The following is a 27,531-nucleotide window of genomic DNA, read 5'->3' as shown; positions in this document are numbered from 1 at the left end:
ATGAAGGGAAAGAGAAGAGAGCAGAGAGAAACAGGACAAAAGGGAAACTGTAGGACAGAGTTTGCTTTATTTAATCATTAGAAATAATTAGTGGTGTATAAACAGACAGAGTTTGAAAACAGATAAATGAAGGAGAAACGCTCAGTGCATCATGGAAAGCTTAGCTAGTTAAATTAGCTGGATGAGCAGCCTAGTACGATCAGACTATTTTTACAGTATTATCACTTCATAAACAGTGAGCGTGGTCTTAGGGCACGAATGGTGTTGGCTGTTTCTAGTGAAGAAGGCAATTTCAGATTCTGGGTTATTTCCCAAGGGTCACCACAGATTGATCCACCTGTCACATATTTTACACTGGATGCTTGTGTCTCCTCCCAGAATCAAACCAGGGATTTAGGTCTAAAAGGGAAATGTGCTAACTACTACTAGAACCACTCTTGCCATTTCTAGAGTAAGCCATTTAATTATTTTTCTTTTTATTCTTAGGATATATTTTATTTATACATATTTATATATTTCAGTTGGATTAAAAAACACTGATTATTTTTTGAAATTCATAGTAATCTAAACATGCTTACACTTGCTGATGTAAATCACTCATAATGAACCTAGTTAGAGAACCCGCCTTGGGGAAGAAGCACTTGAATAGGATAACTTTGTCTAGCATCGCATCGTTTCCTTTGTTTACTTTGATGTCTGACATTTGTTAACTTAGTTCGTTGGATTTAGGACACGAGCAGCAGAGCTGAAAAGCTACTATTTATGTCAATACTTTATAACCAGTCTGCGTGGTGTAGGGCATTGTTTTGGAAATAAACATGTCCTCTCCAGTCTAGAAGGTCATTTCAGATGCGCTCTTATTTCCCAAGTGTCACCACAGCAAATGCATCACGGATTTTTGGCATGTAAAGACAAAGAAGATCCCGGCAGAACCACCTCTGCCATTTCTAGAGTTAAGTTATTTAAATAATTGTGTTTTAATTCTTCTTTAAATCGTCTTTTATGTTATTATTTGTACATTTCATGTTACATTGAAAATTATAGTAGGTAACTTTGGAAATCTAAACAGTTTCTATTTCAAATTTATTTTGTTGGTGTCAGCTTATTTATAACACAATAGTGATGACTCTTTGCAGGGTCATCGCTCCCTTTCTGTGAATTTTTGCTTAAGGTCCCAGACTCCACAGTTAGAACTGATTTCTACATTTCTTCTTAGGAAACCCGCGTGTCATCCGTTTGACCTCTCACCCAAGCATCACACAACACCAGAGAGAGACTGAGAGAGAGAGAGAGAGAGAGAGAGAGAGAGAGAGAGAGAGAGAGAGAGAGAGAGACTGACTCCCACTGTTCGCGTTGGGAGCCTGAGCGAGAGGCAGAAGCGAAAGAAAGACTGTCACACAGCCTGGCTCGCATGCTTTAACTTGTTCTCATGTAACCGCCCGTGAAGGAAAGACGCAGAAGAAGAAAACAGAACAATTGCATGGATTTACAAATGCCTTTAAATCTCGTGACCACTGACCAGGGAATATGAGCCGGCTATGAGAAGTTGTTTGATCCGACCGGACGTGCGAGCGCTGCCGGCACAAATAAACTCATGGTAGGTTTTATTTCACACAGCAGCCTGCTGTATTTTCACGGCTGTTTAACCTTTTTAACATCAGTTTTCTGCTGTGAAACCTGTTGTCTGCGCCAGTTCAAAATAGTTTATGCACTCGCTTCTCTGGCTGTGTGTCTGAAGGGAGCGGGTGCAGAAATGGAAAAGTTTATGGCTGATTTGACTGTGCGCGCACAGTGTATAGCTACGGAGACATCATAAGTATAACGGACTCCTTTCAGCGCAGAGGCGCCCGCTCTCCCTAAAGGGAATGAATAGGTCACTATGTATTCTAATCAAACCCAAGATTTGACTCATTTTAAAGCGGCGGAGAGAGCCGCCGCTCCTGAGAGTTACCGAAAAGAGCGCCAATCGTGGGCGAACATCGTGGAGATCATTCGCAAAACTATCGAGGAAATCTTATTCGAGTCGCAATCAGTGAAGCGGTCGCTTTTATTCCAAAGTAACCACAGCGAGGTCTTTGGTTACATTTCCTGCGAGAAAATGTGGCTTCCATTCATGAGATGCAGGATTTTCAACCGTGAGAGACCAAACAAAAGGTTTCCTGCTGACCAATGAGAGCAGGGGAAGCCTCTGGAGGGACGGAGCGGTCCTCTCTTTGTCCAACAACACCAGACCGACCACTGATGCCTGCCGCGAAGCCAGCCTGACCGGGGGGTGTTTGGGAGTGAGACGGCATCTTTTTGCGATTGCGCGTAAAGGCGCACCTCACAGTCAAGCAGGATCTGAAAACACCTGCACATTTATCTTTAACTGCCTGAAAGAATTTGCAGGAGGTAGACATTTAAATTAGAATATGCTGGTGCTTTATGGAGTCATGTGATGTGCTTGGTTAGTGGCTGACACATGCCCCTCGGTGTGAATCACCTCACTTTAACCTCCTTCCCCCTTAACTTTCGGCTTGGTTAAGTTAATGTGCACAGTAGCTACTACAAGGGATTTTAATTACTGTAATTGAGCTTTTAATTGAGCACAGGTAGCAAAGTGGCTGCAGTGGTCTCAAACGCTGAGAGAACTTAATCGGCGAAAGAGAACTTAAGTAGCAGGACAATGCAGAGGTGATGGGAAATCTGTCAAGAGCACTAGTGCTGGCTGGAGCAGTTCATTGATTAGATGAATGCCAGGGAATTAATGAAGTGTTTAAAGAGCTGAGACATTTATCAAGCAGAAATGCCACGCATCCTATAGCGACCATCAACTTAAATGATTTGTGTCACCATACATCTCATATTTGTGGGATTTAAGGGCAGTTAACTGTGCAAGCAATGTGAAGACGTCATCTTTTTTTTAATTACATATCATGAACTACTAAGCACTCATTGAAAAAATAAATTAAAGAACAACCCGTGATGAAATTAATAATTGCTATCATCCATAAAGAACACTTATTTTTAAAGCTTATATATCATGTCATGTTGTTTACATTGGCGCGGCAGGATATATACAGTGTGTGTGTGTGTGTGTGTCTGTGACAGGATGTGTAGCTGTTTGTAAGTTGACACAGTCTATGTGGGAAGGCGAGTCGTAGGCGTAAGTGTGGTGGGGATTCTCTTTCTCACTGCAGTATATTATTATACAGTGAGTGGGATGGATGATTAAAATGATTTAAATGCCTCGACTGAGGGTAGCGTGCGTGGCCTCTAGCAGCCTCACTGTTTTTGTTCAAGCTCTTTTTTAAAGATTTCTACCCACAACAGATTTCTGGAGTGACTGAAGCACTTTGATGAATTACTCTGGCCAGCCCAAGTTGATCTATCATATCAAACTTCTAACTGGTGTAGCGTCAACGTCTCTCTTCATACTGGGCTGATGAGGCATTCATTTCGCATCTTGAAGAAGCAGAGCTATGAATGAATAATATTTCTGTCAAGTATGAGGAGAAAGATTTTTTTCAATGAGGCTTTGATTACGTGTAAATGTGAGCACAGCGGGATTAACAGCTTCAAACACTGGTTTTTCTCCGGTCCTGAAGATGATCACGCTTCTTTCACAGAAAGGATAAGATCAGTTTTGATGTGAAACATCACGTCGGCAGAAAAATGCATATAAATATGACGTGGCGATCATCTTATTGCTAAGCAGATCACAGTCTGTATGTAAAAGATTCCTCGGTTTCTGAAAAACGATGGGGAATGCATGAGCAGATCAGCAGAAGCCAAGAAGAGAGAACTTTAAGAGAAAATAACCCTACTTCTCTCCCGATTTATGACCTCAGTATACTTTTCTTTTGTATACATTTCTTTATTTTTGGCCTTATTTACAAGTTTCAAGCCATATTTATTGCCAACACGTTCTCACTCCCTAAGGGTTATTGAAGGTTTAAATTGACGTAAAACACATGATAAGCAGAAAATGACTATGACAAGTTGTTACCCAATAAATGACTGACAAGTGACTCCTCGTAATGGGTAAAGATTCACTTCCACTTCCCGCCCATGACATCTGAGCAAGGAGTGGAAGCGATGTCAATGGCCAAAATGCAGAACTTATGATAAAAAAAACAAACTTGCGGCTTAAAATTTGTCATCTCCAAACCGTTATGTATCTCATTTACAAAATCGATGACTCAGACTTGATGTAAATGATTTTTCTGCTGGTTATGAAGTGGAAGCTGCTTGTCCTGAACTTTGCAGCTCTCTTTTTTAGACCTATCTTTGTTCATTGCAGTGGTGAGTTGTGCGTTTTCCTTTGTTTTTCAATCCACCGTTTAGTCCATGAATAATTGCCTGGCTCCAAGTGCCTCTACTTTCACCAAGAATCTTTCAAAAGGGCCCGAGTTCATTTAAGTTGATATGAGATTTGTATAGATCACAGGAATGTAAATAACAAGCTAAAGCTGTTTAAGCAGGGTTTGTTTTTCCTAATGCATTTTCTTATGTATTCAAAATCAAGCATTCTGTTGAGCAAATGACAAAGGCTAACTTTAAGTATATTTCCAAGGATGTAGTTTTATAAACTACACCCAAGCTATAGGCTGTTATATATTGTGAGTTTGATAAAGAAGAAATGCTAACCTATCTTTGTTGGAATTTTCTCAGGAGAAGGGGATGCAATAGACACAGCAGATGCATTCTATAGGAATTCAATTTAAGTGACCTTTACCATTACAATTACCATAGAGAATTTAAAAGAAAATATGCAAAGGGCTGTGGTCTTTTCAGAGTCATGGATTTAAAGTCATTAGACACTGACAGTGATGAAACGTATCCCAATGTTTGGACGAAGGATGAATTACACACCGGATTAGTGCAAGTGCACAAGATGAACCCAAGTGTTTTGTGCAGTGGGGCAGCTTTTATTAGCAGAGAGAAGTGAAGACTTTCATGTGAATCGTGCCATTGTGCATTTAGTGTCACATGCATTTGCCACGTCGGTGCGTTTGTTTATTCATGCAGTTTTAATTTAGGTGTAATTTTCACCGGGTAATCCAGCCCATAAATCTTGAAACGTTTTCATATTCTGCTGGTGGTGTCATAATTTATCAAAATGAACTAGAAAGCGGAAGTATTAATGAACACTGGTGCATGGTCTGTCTTCCTGCCAGCTTCCTTTTGCCCCACATTTCTTTGTTTTCAGTGAGAACTCGTTTGGGACATTTTGCACCAGATGGGGCAACAGTGTGTCCCAGAGCAGCTCTGTTTCATCCCAAAAGCCTCTGATCAGACCCTGTGGCATTTTTTCCCTGGTGGTCAAGGGAAGCCAACTACCCCCCCTTCTGTTCAGATTTTAGTAGTTATTTAAAGAAAAAAACAATCTGTCCAACAGTTTCAGTAATTCTTCTCCCCTCCTGTTATCTTTCTCACTCATCACTGAGGACTCGTCTGTAAAATGCACTGAAGCACTGTACTTCTCAATGCTGGAGAGATTGTGGCTGTTTACAGCTTGTGCAGGCTTGTTTGTGTTCTCAGTCTGTTATGCTGGGCCCTGAACATTTGATCTAGCTTTAAATGATAAGGAAGCATGGACAGTATCATTGTACATCAGGCAAGTAAAACAGGGTTTGTAAGCAAAGGTGCCCTGATTGCACTGGGAAAGAGAGCACACTGCATGTCGGTAAACGTCAGCATCGGGTATGTTGCATACTCTCTGCACATCCTGTATCTGCATGTTTTGTGTAAAATGCAATCGTGTGGTTTAGGGTTACTGTCTCACTTGGCTTCCTCAAAATTGTACCTCACACCACACCACAGATCAGTGCTTTTGATATTGAACACAGCTTTCTTTTTCTCAGTGACTCATGCATTCCAGCCCTGCTCTGATAACTGGCACCCATTTTGTTCTCTTACATGGCCTTTTTCCATCCTGTAGCACAACTGTGTTTCACAAGTGAAGCATCTGACCTGTGTCTTGTTTCTTTGAAATAAAAATTCAACCACTGCTGCAGGATGCTTTATATCAAGTTTTCACTGGTGCACCGATCATTAGACATATCGAAATATGAAAAAAAAATCTGTCAAGTTTTCACCTTCCTTTCAGGCTTTTTACGAAACCTTTGTTTTCTTCAGCACTGGCTGCATGTTGCATGCTGTAGATTCAGTATGTAATCAACCCTCAGCAATACAAACCCCTCCCACTCCCACAACATGACGTCTTTTCAGTTAAGCTGTGTCCTCAGGGTCTATGAGTCTGCTCTGAGGATTAGAGAGAAACTTACATTTTTGAAAATGTCCATATTTAGTATTCACCTCTTGCTTAAATAGTTTCAGTTCTGCTTTTTCAATTTTAGATATCTGTGTCATTTATCCTATTAGAGATTTTCAGTGTCATTGGAGCCCCGTTGTGCTACCGTTGACGCATACTGACACATCCATGTTTTCCTTTAAAAGGTTGCTGTGAAGGCATTATTAGAAATGCAGCGTTGTACAGATTCTGTACTGTTTGGTCAGTTACGGAGTTTTGCGTGGGAGAATCGTATGAAAAGAAGCAGCCATAGCGAGATGAAAAGGTCGGCACGTGTCTTGGTCCTTGCTGTTGTTTTCCACTGTCACACCACAACACATCAAGGTGAAAAGTTGCACAGAGCCAGGGCGACTCAGTTGCTCTCAGTCGCTCATGGCATAGTTTGGTGTGACTAAACCCACCACAGTGGAAAAACCCTATAATACCTGTCTTCCTGCAATGTGCATTCATAAACTGTGCCCACGGCCGCAGAGCAGTTTTGTTTTGAAAACTAATCTTTGTGGGTTAGACACCCACTTGGCTAAGAGATTTCTGGTCAGTGTTGAAACTAGAGATGGCACAATACCACTTTTTCATGTCCGATACCGATATCATAAATTTGGATATCTGCCGATACCGAAATGAATCCGATATAGTGTGTTTTTTAATCAATAAAACAGTTTTTTTAATATCTTGCTCCTTTTTGTATAAGTTCATACTCAAGTTTAAAAAAAACACTAAAGCTATTCTGTTATACCTGTATGCAAAAAATACACTGCACCCAAAATATTTCATAGTTCAGCAATACTGATCAATCTAATAAACTTAAACCTACTCCATTCTCCCTATTCTGGTATTTTAAAGAGTAAGCAACCTAACTAATAGGGCTCTAAAACTCCCAGCAAAAAAAAAAAAAAAGGGAACACCCCACCCACCACCTCATGATGCTTAATTGACGTAATCAACTTTAATTTGATGCAGTGTGAAAGAAAATGCACAGAAATAAATTATTTTTCAAGAATAATTAAATAGATTCAACATCTTTCTTCAACAGAATTGCAGACTGCACAGATCGTACCTTCCCAAAGAAAAAGTACTATAGCTTACTAGGGTATATTAGACTTAATAGTTACTATATACAGTAATGGACTTCTATACATTTTACATCAGATTAAAACTTTGGGTGTAAGATTTGGATAATTATTTATTAAAAGCTCGACATTTGACAAATGAGAATAAGAAAGAAAAGTATGTCTTTGTGCCCTCTTTTCCCTGTTCATGCCCTATCGGCCCCCCTGGCTAAACTTTGCTAGATCCGCCCCTGCACAGTTACCAGCCGTCAGCTACGTAGAAAAGGATCCTGGTGTAGAAAGTAAATAAATTCTAACAGCTTATCAAGCTTAAACGTGCTGCTGTTGTTCAGCCGCTGCTTTCCTCTTTCTGGCGCGCAGTGGGCGATAGACAAGCAAGAGAGACGGACTCTTGACAGAAAAGCCAATCAGCTGATCATTGATCAGTTTCATGATTGAAGTAGCAGCAGGAGAGGGAGGGGGAGAGAATGAGAGGCAGTCGCTCCATATATCAGTTGTAAAGCTTACGGGAATGCTTTACAAACATTAAGAGATGAACTTACACATTTGCTTTTCTTCTCTCTGTGATAACTTTCTCCGGAGATGAAATGCCAGATTGGTAGCAAGGCTACAAATACACACAGCCACTCTATCACATGACGCGTTCTGTGAGGTGCTTTTTTTGATATTTAATGGATCGGATTACATTTTTTATTTCTCTCCGATATCCGTAATTTACATCAGTATCGGACCAATACCGATACATAATATCGGATCGGTCCATCTCTAGTTGAAACCCTCAAAATCTGTAAAGTGTTTACCCTCCCTATATGTCAACAGAATATTGTCAACAAAACAAAAAACGTCCACCTTGTTTTTATTTTCTGTATTCAAAGATTTTCTCTAATTTAAAACTGAATATTTTTTTGTGTTTTCAATGTTTGAGCAAAACAAGTAATTTGAAGACTTTATTTATTTGCCAGAGGTTTATTATTCAACTAATTCTATGTCCTGTGAAGACTGCACATCTTGCAGACTTTAGTGGAAACATACATGTATCTCATTAGTATGCAAAAGAGCTCTTTGCGTCACCGTAAACAAACCGGCTGTCAGAAGCTGTGTTGTTCTCTATGTCTATTTAAAAGTCTTAGGCCATTCAAGCAGTCTATCAAAAGAGATGTCAGCTCTTAAATATGTCGTCTTCAGCTTCTCGCCTGTCACAGGAAATCCTTTGTTGCCTTTGTAAATTTTCATAAACAGACTGGTGTTTTTGTAAGCTTGCGTCTAAGTGACAGCGGGCTTCGGTGTATGACTGAATGATCTGTACTAGAAACAGTATCCGGCTGCATTCTGGCTGTGTTTTAGTGTGGGAGTTGGACTTTGAAACTAACGGTGCATGCAGGGTGCCCGGTGATAGATGGATCCTCCAATGAAGTCATGTTATGTATTCCTGATGAGACTAGTGAATCAGAGGAGAGGATTTATGTGGCGGTGGAGGAGCAACCACTCCAGAAGATGTTGTCTGTGTGAAGTGGTGGACTGAGGCTGTTTGTCATTGTGCTGAACATCCAGTGATTAAGCTACCATGCTGACAGACATTCATCTGCTTTATCAAGTGAATGACTTGCATGCAAAATTCATTTGGCTCCAGTAAACAATGGGAAGTTTAATGGCAAGTCACATGCTTCATCTTCTTTTTGGTGTAATCCCATAAGTCACAAAGGTTTGCTAGTCAAACAGTGGTTTGTCTCTGGTTCCTTGCAAATTTAAAGCAATGAATAAAAAAAATTATAAGCTACTACATGTACTGCTAAGTGGGAAAAATTAAAGGTAAGGAAAAAAAATCACATGAAAAACAACCTGTTTTCAAGCAGCATGCGAGTTTTAATGTGCAGAAATGACTGTTGTGAGAAACAATTTCAAATTTCTTCAATAACGCAACAAACCTTGTGCTACTGAGACATCTCACTGGGACTTTGAGGTGCTGAGTAAGTCTGGCAACTCACGGTTGCGTGACACTGCCAAGCTGGGGGTCATTGCTTGTATTAATGATGCATGGGGAGCTGAACTGGCTTTTATTTCCCACACCATCTGTATCCAGTTGTGCCATGTAGATGGATTTTGGCGAGCTGAACAACCCCCCTTAGCAGCCAGTGGTATGATTTATGGGACTGTGGCACAAAGGGATAATGTGTGCAGAGAAAACTATTTGCAATTATGCAAATATCCACATTCACGATATACATCTTATTTATTTAATGCAAGGTTTAATATTGTGTTTTCCACTAAATATTCAAAAAGAAGTTCAGTGATTTCAACTGTTTTTGTTTAGTAAAAGCAGAGACATTTATATCTCTCAGGAGAACATAAAAACTGAAAAGGGTTGGAAAAGGAAGAAAATGTAATTTAGATAATTGAGAAATAATTGAACAACATAGGTTTGTGAAACCACTAGGTCTAGATGTGTAGTATGATATTAAAATAAGTAGTGATAAAGAATCTTAGTAAAGCAGAGAGAAAAAATGGCTGATATCAAGAAATCCTACCAGTGGCTGGGCAAAGCAGGATTGAAGCACAAGAATCATGTGTATATGAAATATTTTAAACTATTTATATTCACAATATTATTGGATGACCACCTTTATTCCTAAAAGCAACTCTTTTTGGCAAGTTTTCTTTCAACAGTCTTCAGGAAGCTCTCAGGAAGATAGATATATATAGATAGATGTGTGTGGGTGTGTGTGTGTGTATGTTCCCATGGAATTTCTTGGGGTTGCAGGGCAGTAGAAAGACAGAATTAGTGGTTCTCTGTGTGTGACTCCAGTATCTTTCTTCCAGATGTCACTCTAATGGGGCTCAGCACAGACCTGTGGGCACCTCAACAAAATAGAGCACCACAGATAGATGTGTTGATTTCCCAATTACCCCTGGCTACTCTTTTTTTGATGAGCAACTGGGAAACCTTTCAGTGTCCCAGTCATTTCTCACCTGTGAGATGGGATTTTTTAAAATAACCGCACTATGCTGAAAGCTTTTGCTTTTGGTTGTGTGTTACTCTGTGTTACTTGCAATGTACCTTAACGCAAGGTTAAAGCTGCAATTAGAAGTACCAACAGCAACAGCTCGGGGGCTTATTTAACCCAAAGAAGAGGATGCATCTTAGCATGCACATGCAACTTGGCAGCACGTCTGGTTTAGCTGAAAGGCCAACACCGAGTTTACCAGACAGGTCCCAAATGTTTAGCTAAAGTGTCAGACGTACCTGTAAGGCTGTTTACTTTTTTGTGAATTTTTGGCAGTGAGGACACAGATGTGGCTTGGGTCACAAGGGATTTGTACAAATGTTATTTCCATCGCTTTAGCTATCATTTCGTGGGATTATCCCTGCCAAGTTAATTTGGAGCTGGAGTTTTATATCTGTGCCGGCAGCTGCTGCCAATATGAACCTTTGGTGTAGCAGAGAAATTGTTACACTTTGCAAGACGGATGTGCTGTTGTAGTTAGAGCATCCCTCAGCCTGCTGCAGTTCATCAGGATATGGCCAAGCAGGTAGAATTGTGTATATATAATCTACTTCTAGGAGGAACAGGACAGATGTATTACCGTGATTTACCTGACACTCAAATTACAGTGTAAGTAATCCTTCTGCTAGAGGTGAAACATAGTGACAGCCTTATAAATTAAAATATACCATGGAATTAATCCTAGCTATTAAAAAGGAGACCTCTTAATGCTCACCTTTAATTTGGAAAATTAACCTGCCTGGCTGTCTGTTAAGCCTGTCCAAGCCTTCGTTACTGTTGAGTCATTTGTATAATGTAGCAGGGACAAAAAAATAAAGCACAGCACCTTATAAGCTGAAATCCTACAGGCCAATTTATTATTATAGATCTGGTGGGATGCCCTTGAGTAGCCTTCTTAAAACTGTTTACATCAGACCTGCTCCCTAGTGAGGGAGCCAACTGACTTAGTAATAGCTTACATTTTGTTAATTCACACGTTTTCTTGGCAGTCATAGGCTAAGACTCAAACCATGCTCATAGCTGGCAAGACAAGCTCTGACTGCTAACTAGGTGTGAAACACTATTGCATAGGCTTACCATATATGTCTACTAGAGATTCTGCTCAGAAATCAATGAATTACAGATAAAACAGGAAGCTGCTCTAAACACGTCATGGCCTTTTGGTGCTTCTCCTCATCATAAGATAGTAGCAGATGAAAACTTGTCTGACTCCAGTTTACTAAGTGGAGATGGCGCCTTGCTGGGTATCAAGAGCGTCCAAGTTGTATTTGCAGAGAGAGGCTGCATTTCTCTGATTATGTCAAGTTGCTTCTGGAATCCTCAAAACAGCAGGATTTTATTTTATTTCCTCCAGCTTTAGTCAGAGTCTCACAAGTAAACAAGTTTATTTGCAGGAGACTGGAGTGGAGTGGAGAATGAGCTCAGCTGGATGTAAAATTTCTATTAAGACTAATTTAATTTAACATATCAGTTTCAGTTTTATTTAGATTATATCTTAATTTCTTAACTATTCAGTACGTAGTTACTTGAGTTTGAATGAGTTCAGCATATCATCACTATACTTATATATATCCTTTAGGCAAATACAAGTTTTCTTTTATTCAGCAGTTACAAATTAAGACAAATACCATCATACATATTACAAAAGAATCATCAAACATTACATTAGAATTAAGATAATTGAATTGAACCGGGAGCTGCAATTTTAAACAAAAAATAAGTTAACAGTTTGTACAGCATGTTTGATAGTTTTAATTTCATCATGTGCTCAAATACATTAACAAAAACAATTAGATAAATTCATAAATCTGTTAACTGCCGAAACATTTTTTTCTGATCACCAAATAAGTATTTTCTTATCAAAGGATCTGCAAAAAAGGGCTGATTCAATGAATAGGAACGGTAAGAATACTTAATTCATAGGTATATTTTTTTCTTCCCTGGGATGTTAAAGTTGCTTTTAGTACATAATGCTAGAAATGGTGGGTAATTTCCAAATGTCACTGAATATCTTGTTCAGCAAAGCAGCTCAGGTAATAGTGATAGCAATGAAGAGTTAAATGTTTTCACTTAAGGTGGTAAGATGGAAAATTATGTCCCTGAAAGCTGAATAAGCAATGACTTTATAATTTTTCATTCTCAAAATACACAGTGTATATAAAATAACTCTGTATATACTGTATCTGTTTATGTCAGTTGATATATTGATTGATAGTCCAGTCTCAGATGTGCATGGTGAGATGAAAACACATTGATTCACTCTAAGGAGTCTGGGCAAGGCTGCACTCATATGCTTAAAAGCTTAGGTTAAGCAGATACAATATTTATGCTATGTAAAACTGATGCAAATATATAACAATGCATTTATATATAATAAAGAATATTTCAGGTATATTTCCCATTCATGTGGCAGTCATGCAAACCTCTTTGCTTAATCGAGCTGGGGAAAAAGGGGAACTCATTGAACTCATGCTGTTATTTAATCTTTTGCTAGTTAAATATATTTATATTGGGGTGGCTGTGGCTCAGGAGGTTCAGCACAGCAGGTCATCTATTAATGGTTTGACCTCGGCATGTCAAGTATCCTTGACCAAGATACTGAATGCCAAGTTGCTCCCAATGCTTTCATCAGAGTGTTAGGAAACATTTTCTGATCCTTAAACTTGGGTTACCATAAATATTTGTATTGGTTTCCATGTCATTGTAGTGATGATCCAAGCACCAAAAGGCCACTTGACTCAATTTGAAGTAATTTCCAAGCTGCTGTGGTGAAATAAACTAACGTCCACCATGGCCAATACCTTTAACACTTTATCATCTAATTCTTAAAAAACAAACAAACAAAAAAACAGACAAATCTGAGAGAATGACTGAAAGCCAAATTCACAGTGCAAAAACAGATAAAAACACGACACTACCATCAGAACCAAAAACCACACGGTTGAAAGATCTGTGTGGCTTCCTCCTGGCTCTAATTCTCTCCACCTGTGCTCTCAATGCGTTTCCTACATAGGGCAATGTAAAACCCATTCCCCGTGGTGCTCAAGTGACACTACTGCATAAACAAACAACAAAATACACTTTGAATGAGATCGAATCTAATTTAGATAATTATCTGTCCAACACTTTATTTGTTTCAGCTCCAGTCAAAGACTACAATAGTTTGGAATTGCTTTCTAAAAACATTCAATGCTCATGCCTTGTTTTGGGGAAGAAAACATGATGAAAATTTTCGCATAGGTCCTTTAATTTCTCAACCTGGACTCTCACCAAATTCCACTGAGTGTAAACCAAACCTTAAATATATTTATGCATGCACAGCTGCTCCATAAAATCGTATTTTAGTAGTGGTTCACCCTTTTGAAGTGTAGCGTGATTCCAAAGTATAAAATAGCATTTACAGATGTGTTTGTTAAGAGGGTCACTGGGCAAGACACTGAGCATGGAAAAATACAACTGCAGTATTGTTTTACATCTAAATTTAGTCTTGACAGTCTTAACCACAGCATATGTTTTCTTTTTTAATACAAGTGTTATTGACTGAATATAGTTTCCCCTGAATTTTTCTGCGAGCCTGTAGGGATCAAAATCTTTTATGCCGCTCTGTGGGTTGAGAGGCATTCCACTGGAAATGGTAAACATTCCCATTGGATTAATTACCAACTCCTTTTCCTCTGTTCTGTCTGTTTCTTGTCAGAATGGAGGTTAACAGTGGAATGAACTTTGGTCCACATGTAGAGAGTTTGCCTGTCAGGTCTCATAAAGCGCGAGGAGGCGAGTAGGACCAGGTGTTGGTGGATTGTTGAACAAATGAAAAGTTGGAAGTCTGAAAGAAGAGGTCAGATTAGGTAAAAGGGACAAGTTCTAGCATCTTGTAGTTGTTTGTAGTTTTATCTCTTGTACAGATCTTTGAAGTTTTTACAAAAGTGTTATTGCAAGTTTGAAACTTTCTATGTCTATCTTGCATTGTTTGTGAGTAGTCTTTTTTTAAACCTAACTTATAAGAAAACAGGTGCGTTGTTGGGATTCTGATGTTGTCCGATATGTTATAGAGGTTTGTGGCTTGAATTTTCAACTTGCATTATTGCTATTTTAATCATCTACACCTTACCAGACAGTATAATACACATAAAAATTGACAATAATATCAGCACAAAAACTTTACTTTAAAATTGCAATGGCAATGTGCTGTTGTGTCACCAAAGACGGTGGGATTCACTCACTGGGGACAATGACTTTGATATTGGGATCAAATAACAGATAGGTACATTTACAGCTGCTACAATGGCTGAAAATTATAAATAACCGAAACTAGCTAATTTCGACAATTATCTGTTTATGTTTAAACTCTACCTTCCAAGAAAACAGGTGATTTTGATGGTGCACAATATCCTATACATGTTAATGGCTTGCATATTCAACATGCATTGCTAGCAATTATAAATTCCAGACATAAGCCTCCACTAACAGCTACTCTCATTACACTCAGTGTTATTCAAACAGGCACACAGAGTTCACTTGAGCAGTCCACCCAGGTGTAACATCCACCATATAATCTAAAAACAACACTGCACATTCCTTTTGCCTTCATTTTAAACAACGTGAGACGAAGGGATGTCACGATACCCAACTTGACACCCAGTTTGATAGCAAAAGAAAATGATTATCCTGCCTACTTAAATGTGCACTGCATAGCATTAACCACTGCAAACATTTAAGCCTATGGAACGTGGGGGATTTTGTAACAGCAATGTCAGCTGTCTCAAAAGATAACACATTCAGACTAATATTGGATGAAGTTGTTGAATTGAAGCACATTCACCTTTTTAATTATTTGTTTTTACCATTTAAATCCAAACAGATTTGGATGCTGGACTTTCTGGTGCTTTCCTAAATTGGAAGTATTTCCTCCCCTGATCTGAAAAGCATGATAGCATTGTTTGCATACTGCCTTTAGGAAATAAGTTATCCCCCTGCACCTTAATGCCTTGGTTATCTATGCATCGGAGTTCAGGTTCAAGTTACTGTATTTGTACTGGCAGACAGCTTTAGCCTCTCAAGACCTCGAAATGAGACTTTGGAAACCAGTGGCTGACGTCACAGTAGCTATGTCCATCTTTTATACTATGAACTTTCCCTGTGCCTGTGGTCATCCATCAGCATGTAAAGATACAACAGACTACTTGTAGCCATATACTACCCCATTCTGCTTACATTACCTAAGATAGACAGAAAATATTTTGTGGTCAGAATTACGGTACTTTAAGGTATCACAAATATGGGTTCTGACAGCATCTCTGTTGAGATCTACCTCATTAATTGTTGCTATGCTGAGATCACCAAGGCTACAGAGCAGAAGGATAATTATCAGGTAAATTTGGTGTCCATCTGCAAAATGAGTGACTCACAGGTGATTCAAATGTGCTATTTGTCCCCAAATTCTTTGCTATTAAAAGATACAGAAGAGCACCTCATGTGGTATAAAATGGTCTTCTGTACTTTAGAAGTCATGGCAGATGGCTGCCCCTCCCTGAGCATGTTTTTGATGGAGTTTTCTTCTAGTTAAAAGGGAGTTTTTACTTCCCACTGTCACCAAGTGCTTGTTCAAGGGGGGTAATTCGATTATTGCAGGGTCTTTACCTTACAATATAAAGCAGATTTGGTGCTATATAATTAAAATCGAGTTAAATTGAATTGGATAAGTAATATAGTTTATGTGGGTTTGTACTCTTTTGAACTCATCTCTACCACCACAAACAGAAAAACCAGTCACTGTGAATTAAACTAGTATTTCATGACATCTTCTTCCCCATTCCATGCAACTTACTGACAAGTTAGTGCTGTATTCAAGATCTCTGGATCTCTTTTATCACAAAATCTGTCAGCAAGACGGATTAATATTTCACAAAAATAAGAAGAATAATCAACATAAAGGAACATAGACAGACATAAAACACTTGATAAAAGAGAACAGAGAAACTGAATTTAATTGACTGGAAGATTAGTATTAGAAAGCTTAAAACAAAGGGGAAAAAGAACAGTAGCAGGGAAAATGCTGAAATGCACACAAGGATCTCTTCAGAATTATTTTTACTCACATGGGTATAAATTTTCTAAAGTTAGATAATAAGTTGCAGACACATCACATCGAAGTTCATCCTGATAAATTATTCGTTTGAAACTGCTGTGCTAACGCTGCACTGTTTTGCATATGCCCCTCAAGTTTGAAACACCATTTTATCCACACACATACACCTTAATTGTTTATTGTGTTAAAGACAGAGCTCTTCAAATAAAACCATCATCCCTTGTTCAGGGTTTGATGTAAAGTATACTCCCATCATAAGACACATGACCTGTCACTTTCCCTGTTATCATTTTCAGGCCTAGTTTATCCTCATCATTTGTGTTCTGTTTGGAGCCCAGAACAGCTCTTCACAGCATATCCATTACCACAATCAATAATTTAAATAGGAGCCATTGTTTTTCTCTGCTTTTTAATGACGCCATCATAAGCACTTATTCACCTCAGAAGGTGCTGCCACTGAAATTAAAATAATGAATAAAAGATAAGATACTGGAAAGTGCTGAACTGGGATTCCAGCTGTCTGAGATCCCAGTTGAGAAGCAGTTATGAATGCAGGGCAGAGGCCACGTTTCTCACCACCCTCCTCGGGGGTGAGAGCGGCTGATGGTTGTGTTTGTTAATTTGACCCTGTGTGCTCATTGGTCAGGCTGAGGTCAGATTGACTTCCTGGGGATTAGATTCTGATCTTTTGGGCCACAGAGTGTGTGTGATCCGGATGAATGTGATGGATGACTTCTCCTTGGGTAATATGACAAATGAATCCACTCTAAGCCACAGTGAATACAGATCTTCTCCTTGTTTTTCTTATGTGTGCTTGTAATTTACATGATTGAACTGGGCCACAGACCTTTGGGGGTGCTGGAGAAGGAGTGACATATCTGACAGGTCAGGGTGCTCCTGCTCACTCTATTATCAGACATCTTTGTGGCACACTGTAGACATGCAATATAATACAATCCCCTTTTCCAAGTGTTGTCTTGTAATCCCAAACTATACTAAGGAGTAATTTCATGGTTCAGTAGATAGCTTTGGTTCTCACTTTATTTGCACTAACCAGCCTTTTTCAGTTGCTTTCAAATAAACACATCAAAGTTAAAGCTAATAATTCTCTTTTTGCCACGTTATGAGCATTTATTACATTTAAATTGTTGTTTTTAGAAAAATATATTAATATGGGTAAAAAGGTTCACCGTCTGTTTTTACAGATTCTAACACTCAACAGCATATTAGCTCTACTGTTGTTTACTCAGATTGCATAGAAAATATGTGGACATAGCCATGGTGAGGTCAAATCCAAAAGCTATAGGGCGCAAAACTGTTAAGCTAAGTGGGTTAAAAATGTCTCTAGTGCCATTATCAGTCAAATTACTAAATGGTAATAGGTGCAATTGTGGGGTACCTTATATGAGTTGCTTCCCTCAGTTGTCCAAAGTAAATTTCTCCCAAGAGAACTCTGAGTATAGTCGCTGCTCCTCCACATTGAAAGGAGACAGCTAAGGGCGACACATGTTAACCCTCTCAGGCTCAAATTAAGTTTTTGTTGCTAATGCACAAAAGAATACCTGCAGTGGTACTTCTGAGTAAAAGAAAACTCATAAAATATGTATGTGGGGTAATCAGGTTGTTAGCTTCTAACTGTTGCAAATCTGCAACGCCTGCCTTGAGAGGGTTAAGGAGCTGAAACTCCTAAACCCTTTATCCAATTTGAATGTTGATACCCTCAAATGAAAGCTGAAAGGCTACATATTATGCCCATGTCCATTATCTAATTATAATTGGAATATGTTTTAGTAAACAGGTAACAAAACAAAACTTGTGTCAGTGTCTAAATATGTATGAACCTAACTGCATCGGCTGGCCTGGGAACCCCTAGACTTTTCCCTGGATAAGCTTATCCATTGATAATGTCCCAGATAATGTTTATCTGATTTTTACTGCAATGCAAACATCTTAAAGTACATTTAAAAAATAACAAAGAAATCAAAATGTTTGCATACAAAATATAATACTATTCCCTTGACCATAAATACTATCCAGAGAGTGAGCCGCCTTGGGGGACGTTTGAGCTTTCCGAGTGCTTCTTGTTGATTTCTGTTTTTGGACTTCACTGATCAAGCCCTCCTTGTCCATGGGGCTGCACACCCACGTATCTTCAATAATGAGTAATTACATCTGATAAGGAGTTTAATACATAATAACATCAAGCGAGTAAATTTTTCACGTGTTGGAGCTTGGCGTTCCTTTCATCTAATGCCATAGGGATACTCAACAAACCAGAAAGTAATGTCATTTATTTTTCCTTCTCATCTTTATCATGTGTTTGTGCATACAGATGTCTGATAAGTATTAGTAAGTTAATGGCCTCAGGTTAGTAACTGCAAGTAAAAAAAATTGGAAGGGTGAACTAAACAGAAAAAAGAATTATTTGTGTTAATTTTATGTATACTATTATAAATCCAATTTTTAATATACATAAATGTGCATATTAGGTAGTTCCATAGTGTAGTGGTTTACAAATTTTCCTAACAAGTAAAAGATCCCAAGAAGTGGCACAAATCCCTGGAGTGTTGTATCCGGAACGGGATCTGGTGTTAAAAACATGTGACACCTCTTGAATAAAGGAGCAATTAAATGAAATCAGTTTGGCTTTAAAGCCAAAGTTGTCTGAGGAAAGAATTCATCAATATTCATGTGTTTCATCAATGCCTCCAAAGGTTTTGATCATGTAAATCAATAGAAAATTGTTAAAATCGAGTCAAAGAGGGATATGTCTGTACATACATACAAGAAACATCAGATAATATACACCAAATACATATACTGTATTACTCCTAACATACATTAGCATACATCACGTTACAATAACAGAAATCACTAAAAATATTCCAACGTTACCCTAAGGATGCTAATATATAAATATCACTAAGTAGTGTAAGTTACTAAGTAAGTAAGTCACGAAGTAAGTCACGCAGTAAGTAAGTACTAGATTATACATTTCCCAGGCATTATAAAAAATACCTATGTAAACAACTCTATATACAACTTATATGTTTGGATGAATTATAGGAAAGCAAAGTTTATGGAAACCTAATATAACTTAAAGATGTTGTTATAAGAGATAGTTATTGCAAGAGAAATGTTTGTAGCTGCTCGAGTCAGTACATTTTGTGTAATACCGTATTAAGAAAAATTAGTAAGAAACATCATGTCACTGCTTCTGAGAATGAGATCAGTGGTTTAATGGATATTAGTATAGTTTGAAAAAACCCACACTGTCCTACTTCCAGTAACCCACAGTCTCACACAATTTAGCAGAAGCAGGTTGTTAAACCAGGAAAACAAAATGTTACACAACATTTTCAGGTTTGAAGCCTTGCTATTTTTTTAAACACTCATCTGTAGATTTATAGACAACATGTTAATGGAAAATTAATATTTAAATATGAGACACATGCATAATTTATTATAAGAGAGCTTCTGTCCCTTTATATCACCCTGGCAGAATAAAAAAGCCCCAGCACAGAAGGAGGCAGTGTCATTGTCACCAGCAGCTATTTATCACAATTCCAATATGACCAATCAAGCATTTGCCGCAGTGTCACATGTCAGAGAGCATTTAATGGCTGTACCACCCTGGCAGTGGCCTCATGCTGAACTTTAATTATTGTGAGTGGCCTGGTTGAAAAACCTTTTTTTTTTCAGCTGACACAGCAACTACAATTCCTTTCTTCTTCCATCTTACTACTTCTATCACATTCTTCCCCTGCCAGTACTTCCTGTGTTTTTGGTGGACTTCAACCAAATTCAACTTCCTGTCTCTTGGAAATGTTAAGAGAGGTGAGGCAGTAAGAAGGACCAGATGGTTTCACAGATGTGAACGTACAGTAAATTCACGTTTTCAGCTTCTATTGGCTTTTATAGTTAACTTATCAGCTGTTTTTGTACAAAACACCACAACAGGAAGTTGCCTGGAGTCTGCAGGCAAGTAGGCTCATTAGCTGTCTCCTCTGTTCTTCTGTTTTTTTTGCTTATTTTGTAAGTGGTCCTAAAAGGGAAATGACTTTATAATGGTGTGTGGACAGGATCGTCCCTGAATGATAAACCGTTTCTTCACTATAACAATGGATAGTTGGAATCAGCCTGTCGAGAGCACTTCTGGGTAGCTGCCCAGAAGGACTCTCTGGACAGAATGTGCTGTTCTGTTCTCAAGGTCTCTCAAGTGACTCCACTGCAGGGTTTGCATTCCACTCTGTCATACTGTTTTCATGTTTTATTTTTCTCTGCACCTTGAGCAATGCAATGGTATTGAGCTCTCTGGCTCTGTTGCCGCAGAGGAAAGCTGGCAGTAGATTTCATTTTTATGGTATTGTCATATTCCACTTATGTTCATCTATTTTTATACCTCCATGCTGTCGATGGCCATGGCTAGAGGCATTATGTCTTTGGGATTGTTTCGGGACTGTACATTACTCTGCCATCCATTCATTAGTCCATCCATTCTAATAAATTTGAGATATTGTTGATAGCTTCTAAATGTTCTTTACATCTGCAACAACCCTTCACTTGGACTGAACTGATTAGATTTTGGTGCACATAGTAACCCAAAAAAAGCCTCATAAAATACACACATGTTACACTTGGTGTGATTGTGTTCAATTTAGTTTTTGTTTATAAAGCACCGAATCACAACAAGTCACCTGAAGGCACTTTATATGATAAAGTAAAGACCCTAGAATAATATAGAACAAACCCCAACAGTCAAATGAGCCTCTATGAGGAAGTATTTGGTGACAGTGGGAAGGAAAAACTCCCTTTTAACAGGAAGAAGACAGGACAAAAGACAACTCATTTATGCCATATTCACTGGAAAATCTATGTGATTCAATGATGATTGATAATACTTTATAAGCCACAGATTCAAAGGTGAACATTACTTCCTCCTCTTTATTTTGGCTGCTCTGTTTAGAGGTCGCCACAGGAGATGACCTGCCTGACACTAGGCTCCCAACGTATCCAGACTTGGGACCGGCAGTAGGAGTACAGTGGCTTGTGTCCCACAACCGAGCCCTGGAGCTATATTCAAAGGTCAACTTTAGTGCATCATCATACTGTTGGCCATTATTCACCATAGCCTCAGAACAGAAGTGGAAGAAATGTCCAGATTTTTCATCATTTTGAATTTGTGAAACTAATATTCGGTGCCCACGTATTACATGTCTTTGAAGGCATCTTTACATGTATGTTTGGATTTACATGGCTGTAAAGTGCAACTTGACTTGTTGGCAGAGGCGGTACTATATAGGGAGATTATATAAGGACCAACACTACAAGAGAATATAAATGTTTGCTTTCTTCCTTCTATCTTGATTTATTCCTTCATCACCCACATTTCTGATTGAACACTTGATTATGGATTGGGTTTCCGGTGACTAATAAATGCTTGAGGATTCAACCATTTTTCATTGAGTCTTTCTGGTGATATGAATCGGGCTCGCCTGAGCTTATCAACTGACCCTGTGCAAAACCTCATATAGCATTTCGCTTCACTGCATCCCAGCCACGAGTGCAACTTCTAATCTGCCTGTTGCTTCTCCAGATAAGTGAAGTTTTAGCTATCGTGCAGTGTAAACAGCACTGAATATTAAAAGATAGTCTGACATTTTAAGAACGCCCGGAGACACAAGAGGACACAAACATATACTCGGCCAACTTATCTTGCGGAACATCTTCAAGAGTTTCTTGCACAATGTTTCAAAGAGAAAGCATTTCCTCTGAAAATGGGTTAGTGCTAAACCCAGTAGAAACAAGGCCTTTTAATCTTCTCCATGAGTCAAAAATGAAGACAGCGATGGTATTTTAAACGTTTCCTGTGAGTTCTCCGTAGCCTGAGAAAGCACTACTGGTTTGCTTTGAATCAAAACAAAGACGGCCCATCAGCAGGCCAGCAATTAATTTCCACCATTTGAAATATCAGAGAGCTGAGGAAGTAGGACAGTGCACTCTCTGCTACACAGACTGTTTCTCCAGCCAGGTATAACAATAATTCCTTGCTGTGGTTTGAGCAATGAATGGTTAAAGGGCTGTTGAGTGTTTTTGTCATTCGCTTTCTCTAAGAATGAGACCAAAACGCATGGACATGTTGCTTTTGTGTCACCACTTTTCCATTTTTTGTGTGTGTGCAAAATCAATACCAAAGAAAGCAAATTTTCATCTTCAGAACATTAGAAAAGCTGTAGCATAGCCTGTTTAAATTTGATTTGCTACAGCCAATAGCGTGATAGTGATCGCCAACAATAGATTCAGATTGGCCAAAAAATGAGTTACACACAGCAACTTTTCACACAAAGAAACATTTTTGTATTGACAGAAATAAACACAAAGAAAATAATTGTTTGTGAAAGAAGGGAAAGTACAAAAGAGAATAGCAATTAACTGCTGGTGTGAGGAGGGCTGTTTTTTTCCAGAGCCGGGATGGGAAGCTTGGAGGAAAGCAGACAGCAGACTTTAAACAAATCAGCCTGATTGGCTGTGCTGATATGTCCCTAAATGACAGGGTAGATAGTATGGAGAGGCCTCGCTTTCATGAGTTATTAAGACTGTGGCCAATTCCATTTGTACCACACAGGGAAGGAGCCGTCAGCGCAGCACGTACACCACTACTACTGAGGCTTATGTATTCAAAGTTAATTACAGTTATTATGAATTTGAGTTATCTGTGTGGTTATGTGTTTGATCTTTCCAGCCAAACCAGTTTCCTGACCTGCGGTCTCCCTACATGAGTGATATTTCATTTCTCAGTGCCAATTTCAAATAAAATCTGAAACTACTGGTGATATTGATTGTGCGATAATAATTTATTAAATATTTAGTGATCATTATTAATTTTACAAAGCACGAAATCGTATTATCAAATTTATCCTGTCTTATTATTCTGTGGTTTGAAAAAGACCTGAAAATGAAGTACTGATGCACGCACAAAAAGCTTTTCAACAGGTTTTATACTAGAACACGCACACAAATGGTTTTATACTATATTGCACTCAAATCTGTTCTATTCAGATAGATGCACACAATTTTTTTTATTCATAGCTAAAACATCTCAGCCTAGTCTGATATCAAGTTTTATCTTTAAAAAACACACACACAGTCATTTGCATTACATTTGAGTAAAGACATATTTGCAGATGAGATTTCTTTCTTCAAAAGAGGTTTAGTCTCACTACTCACAAGCTGCAGGGCATTGGAGCCGGATCAATAGGACTCTTAGGACAGATACCAATATTTGTCAATTAAAAAAAAAAAAAATCCAATATTTCTTATGCCATTTTTCTTCTTCTTTTAAAGACATGAAACATAAACAGATTTCCATAATATTTATTTGTATTTTTTTTTTTATTTATGCTTCACGCGATTCTGCTCAGCTGGTTGTTGTGTCTGTGGCGTTTCAAACATGTGTGCTGCCAAGGGAAGCTGGTGAACAAACTATGCAAAGTCAACACCCATAATAATATTGATGATTGAAGGGTGTTTCTCTTATTTATAGATGTCAGTACAGATAGATATCAGCAGTAAAACTATACCTAGATTTTTGTGTTTCCTCTTTAAATTTGTTTGGTTGACTTTTGTTGTTGGTGCAACACAGTATCAGTACACTGAATTTAATAGGAAGAATTGAACTGAATAGCTAGTGGCCAGATAATAGTTTAAGATTTTTTAATGCTTAATATAGATTAATTACACATTATTGAAAGAATTATTACTAATGCTTTAAAACTTAGTTGCAAAAAAACTTTTCAGCTACTTTCTTACAGGCAGTGTTCAGAGGCATTAAGGATGCTAAAGGTGGAAAAATGAATGTGACGGGTGGCCTTCAGTGCAGATAGTCTTCAAATCCATGCTTTAATTATTACAGATTTAAAGGTTTATCAGCTGAAAAATAATAATAATAATAATAATAATAATAATGGATACTTTATTGATCCCCATGGGGAAATTACTTGTTTTTTCTCTGCATTTGACCCATTCACTCAGTGAAGCAGTGGGCAGCCCACTAAGCAGGCGCCCGGGGAAGGTAGATGATGCAACTTTGTGTTCTCTTTGTCCACTGCCCTCTACACATATTTCAGTTCCAGTTAAGCTATTTCATCATACTTGATGGACAGGAGCAACATATTTGCTTTATGAGTATAGCAGATTTGTCAAGCTGCCAGTCACCCACTGCTACAGCTAGCTGACTGATTGATTTAGATGCAACTTCCCTTGAGAGTGACATTGTTGTGTCAATGACACCGTCCCTTATTTGCTTTTGCATTTTCCATCCATCTGTTTTACCTATCTCGATCTCTCTTCATATGTAACCCTCATGCACCATTTTTCTTTGCCTTCATCCTTGTAGTCTTTGCCATGACCCCCAATTGACTGATAAAGGAACAGAACAGAAGAGTGATACAGAAGAGTGATATGCTCATCAACAGTAATCAGCGGGCTTGTTAGGTCTAATTCTGTAAATGTCATCCTAACTTTAGTGCTGTGATTATAGTGTACAATCCTTTAACTGAAGAATCTATCGATTAAGATCCATTATTTTGCTGGCGTAAAGCAAAAACATATTTTACATCTGCGTCTTTCTTTTCCAAACTGAAGGTACTGTCAGGTGAACTTCTTGTAGGTTGGAAAGGAACCTTTTCAGAGCAGAGCTTGTTATTTCGACACCTGTTTCCTAGAAAGACTGTTGCTGTGGGGTGAACCTGATGGCCCAGCGGGGGGTAAATGACATTGCTTGAGCAGGGAGGCAGTCACTCCGTCTTCTTATCAGCTCTGCCTGCAAGCTGCTGGAATACAGAGCTGCAATGGGTAGCTGGGGGTAGACAATATCAGCAGCTGTGAGGACGAGCAATGACTCACTTCCACGGTGCCCTTATCTTATGATGTATGCGAGCAAGAGCAGGAATGGCATACATCAGCTTCAACTGCATGGGTATAATATATATATATATATGCAGCTCCAAGTGTGAAGATGGGAAACATTTCCAAAGCCTTCAGCTATAAAATCATTCTGCTCACCCTTTTAAAAAGTATCCTTTTTGTCATCCTGCTGTATTTTGTTCAGAGAAAATCATTATGGCTTACCTTTAGACACAAAGAAAACCTCAAGGATAAAACCAGAAGGTAGTACTGCGAGAGCATTATCTTTAAAGATCAACATTTCTTTCACCCTTTAGACATTGGCGTTCTTTTTTATCTGCAGGTGAGTGTTGATCCAAGTGACTTCACAGTGAGGAATACTATTTTCTGATAATATAATCCCTCCTGTGGTCCAGGCCCGGCTGCGTATCTCTTATATCTATGTCCCTCCCCGTGAGAGCCTCATAGTTTCTGGGCTGAATGTCTCTCTCATCCTTATCGTTTCTTCCATATTGTGATTCCAATGCACAGGAAGGATGGGAGGATGGACAATGAGTAGAGCGCTGCTGTAATGTCTGATTGAAACAGGAAGTTTAAGAAGTCATTCCAATTAGTTACATTTTTCTCATGATTATACCGCTTTGTTGAGGTAGAAATGTTGACATTTTGTGAGCTGCTGCAATTTTATATTTTCTTCGTATTCACAGCAGGTAATTACGATATAGCAACGTCACAATTTCACACAATCAGAGAGGTTTAAATGAGTTTTTTTATAATAATTCTGCTCTTTTACAATATTTCAGCCAGATAATGAAAACAGTGAGATAATGTTGACACCTAGTCATCGCACTTAGTTTTCTTTCTTTCTCTGTCTCTCTCCATTTAGTTAGCAGAAGTCAGTGGATGAGGTGGGCTGTTCTCCATAACCCATTATGGATATCAACTACTGGCTATTTACCCATCTCAAAACATCCTGTCTGAAAGGCTCCTGCTCCATAACACCTCCCTGTGTTTGAGCTGGGACGCCCGGGACTCACAGGCTGTGGACATCATGACACAGATGGACTACAAGTACAGCCTGCTGGGCTCCACGGTGGAGGACTACCGCAAGAGACCGCTACTCCTGCAGGTGGATGAAACACCTATGAACCTGTTTGCAGTTCTGGAGGTAAAACGGGATCTACCAAGACGATGGAGCAACCTGGGGTGGTTCCGAAAGATCCGTGTCTACAGCTTCCTGTTTGGCCTGGCTGTCATGTTCCTTATCACGGCTTCATACATTCTGACTGGGGACAAAAAGGGCCTTCTCCTCACCCCTTCTCCCTATCACTTCAGCAGCCTGGTCAGCCCAGGACCTTTAACCTTTAATCTCTCCTCGGTCAAGGATTACATACATATTAAAATGGTGGTCAAATCCATTGCATCTAAGGTGGAGTTTCAGAGCAGTAGACAGCTTCCGGAGCTTAAAGCACTGGTTAAGAGTGAGCCACATGTGAGTATCCAAATTATTCTATATATTCTTTTTCCAATTTAACGCATGGACTTTGGCTTTGGATATCAAATGCTATCACAAAATTGATTTATTTAAAACTGATTAAATTCATACTTCAGTACTATATAACTATTTATATTACTCCTTTAATCAGCCCGAAGAGCCTTGTGCTATAATTAAATGTGTTGAAAAGGTGATTGAAATCAGCATTCCTGCCTACATGCTGTCTACCCAGGGCTGAATACGGCTACTCTGGTGTAATTCCCCATTGGCTACAGTGTCTAATTTAATTCATAAAGAGATAAACCTGCACTGAAATCCTTCTATAACTCTTTATGCCAAACCAGATAATTACATAGGTCCCCTTAAGCTCAAAGCCATCTCGAGGTCCTTCAGCATGTTGGCCTTGAGGCTTTCTTACTGTTCGTCTCACCTCAAAGCTTAGTTCAATTAATTGCTAATCGTAATGATAATGGCTTGTGCTTGGGCTATTTGCAATATAACTAATTTCTTATTGAACAACCTAATGAATTGGAGAGAGTGGCTGCAGGACAATCAATACTGCATCTGTGGATGGATCCGGCATTAATTGTCCTTAAAGTAGCCACGTCTTACAAAGTGCAAGCAAGTCATAGTGACGTGATTATTTGCTGCCTTTCATCAACAAAAAGAAAAAAATA

The 27,531-nt window shown here is 38.7% G+C and overlaps 1 protein-coding gene across 1 annotated transcript in view; it reads left to right on the top strand.

The window, feature by feature from the left end:
* Positions 1 to 1,343: 1,343 nt before the first annotated feature.
* Positions 1,344 to 27,531, top strand: part of LOC101469675 (carbohydrate sulfotransferase 15) — a 38,617-nt gene continuing 12,429 nt past the window's right edge. Inside the window, exons 1-2 of the mRNA XM_004561192.6 lie at positions 1,344 to 1,597; positions 26,246 to 26,851. Of these exons, the coding sequence (XP_004561249.1) occupies positions 26,411 to 26,851 (441 nt within the window). The 5' untranslated portion in view covers positions 1,344 to 1,597; positions 26,246 to 26,410. The remainder of the gene's footprint in view (positions 1,598 to 26,245; positions 26,852 to 27,531) is intronic.

Source organism: Maylandia zebra, linkage group LG8 (assembly GCF_041146795.1).
Source record: "Maylandia zebra isolate NMK-2024a linkage group LG8, Mzebra_GT3a, whole genome shotgun sequence".
In the NCBI taxonomy this organism is placed as follows: Eukaryota; Metazoa; Chordata; class Actinopteri; order Cichliformes; family Cichlidae; genus Maylandia; species Maylandia zebra.
The sequence above is the reverse complement of the archived record's forward strand: the minus strand, read 5'-3'. Positions and strand labels throughout refer to the sequence as shown.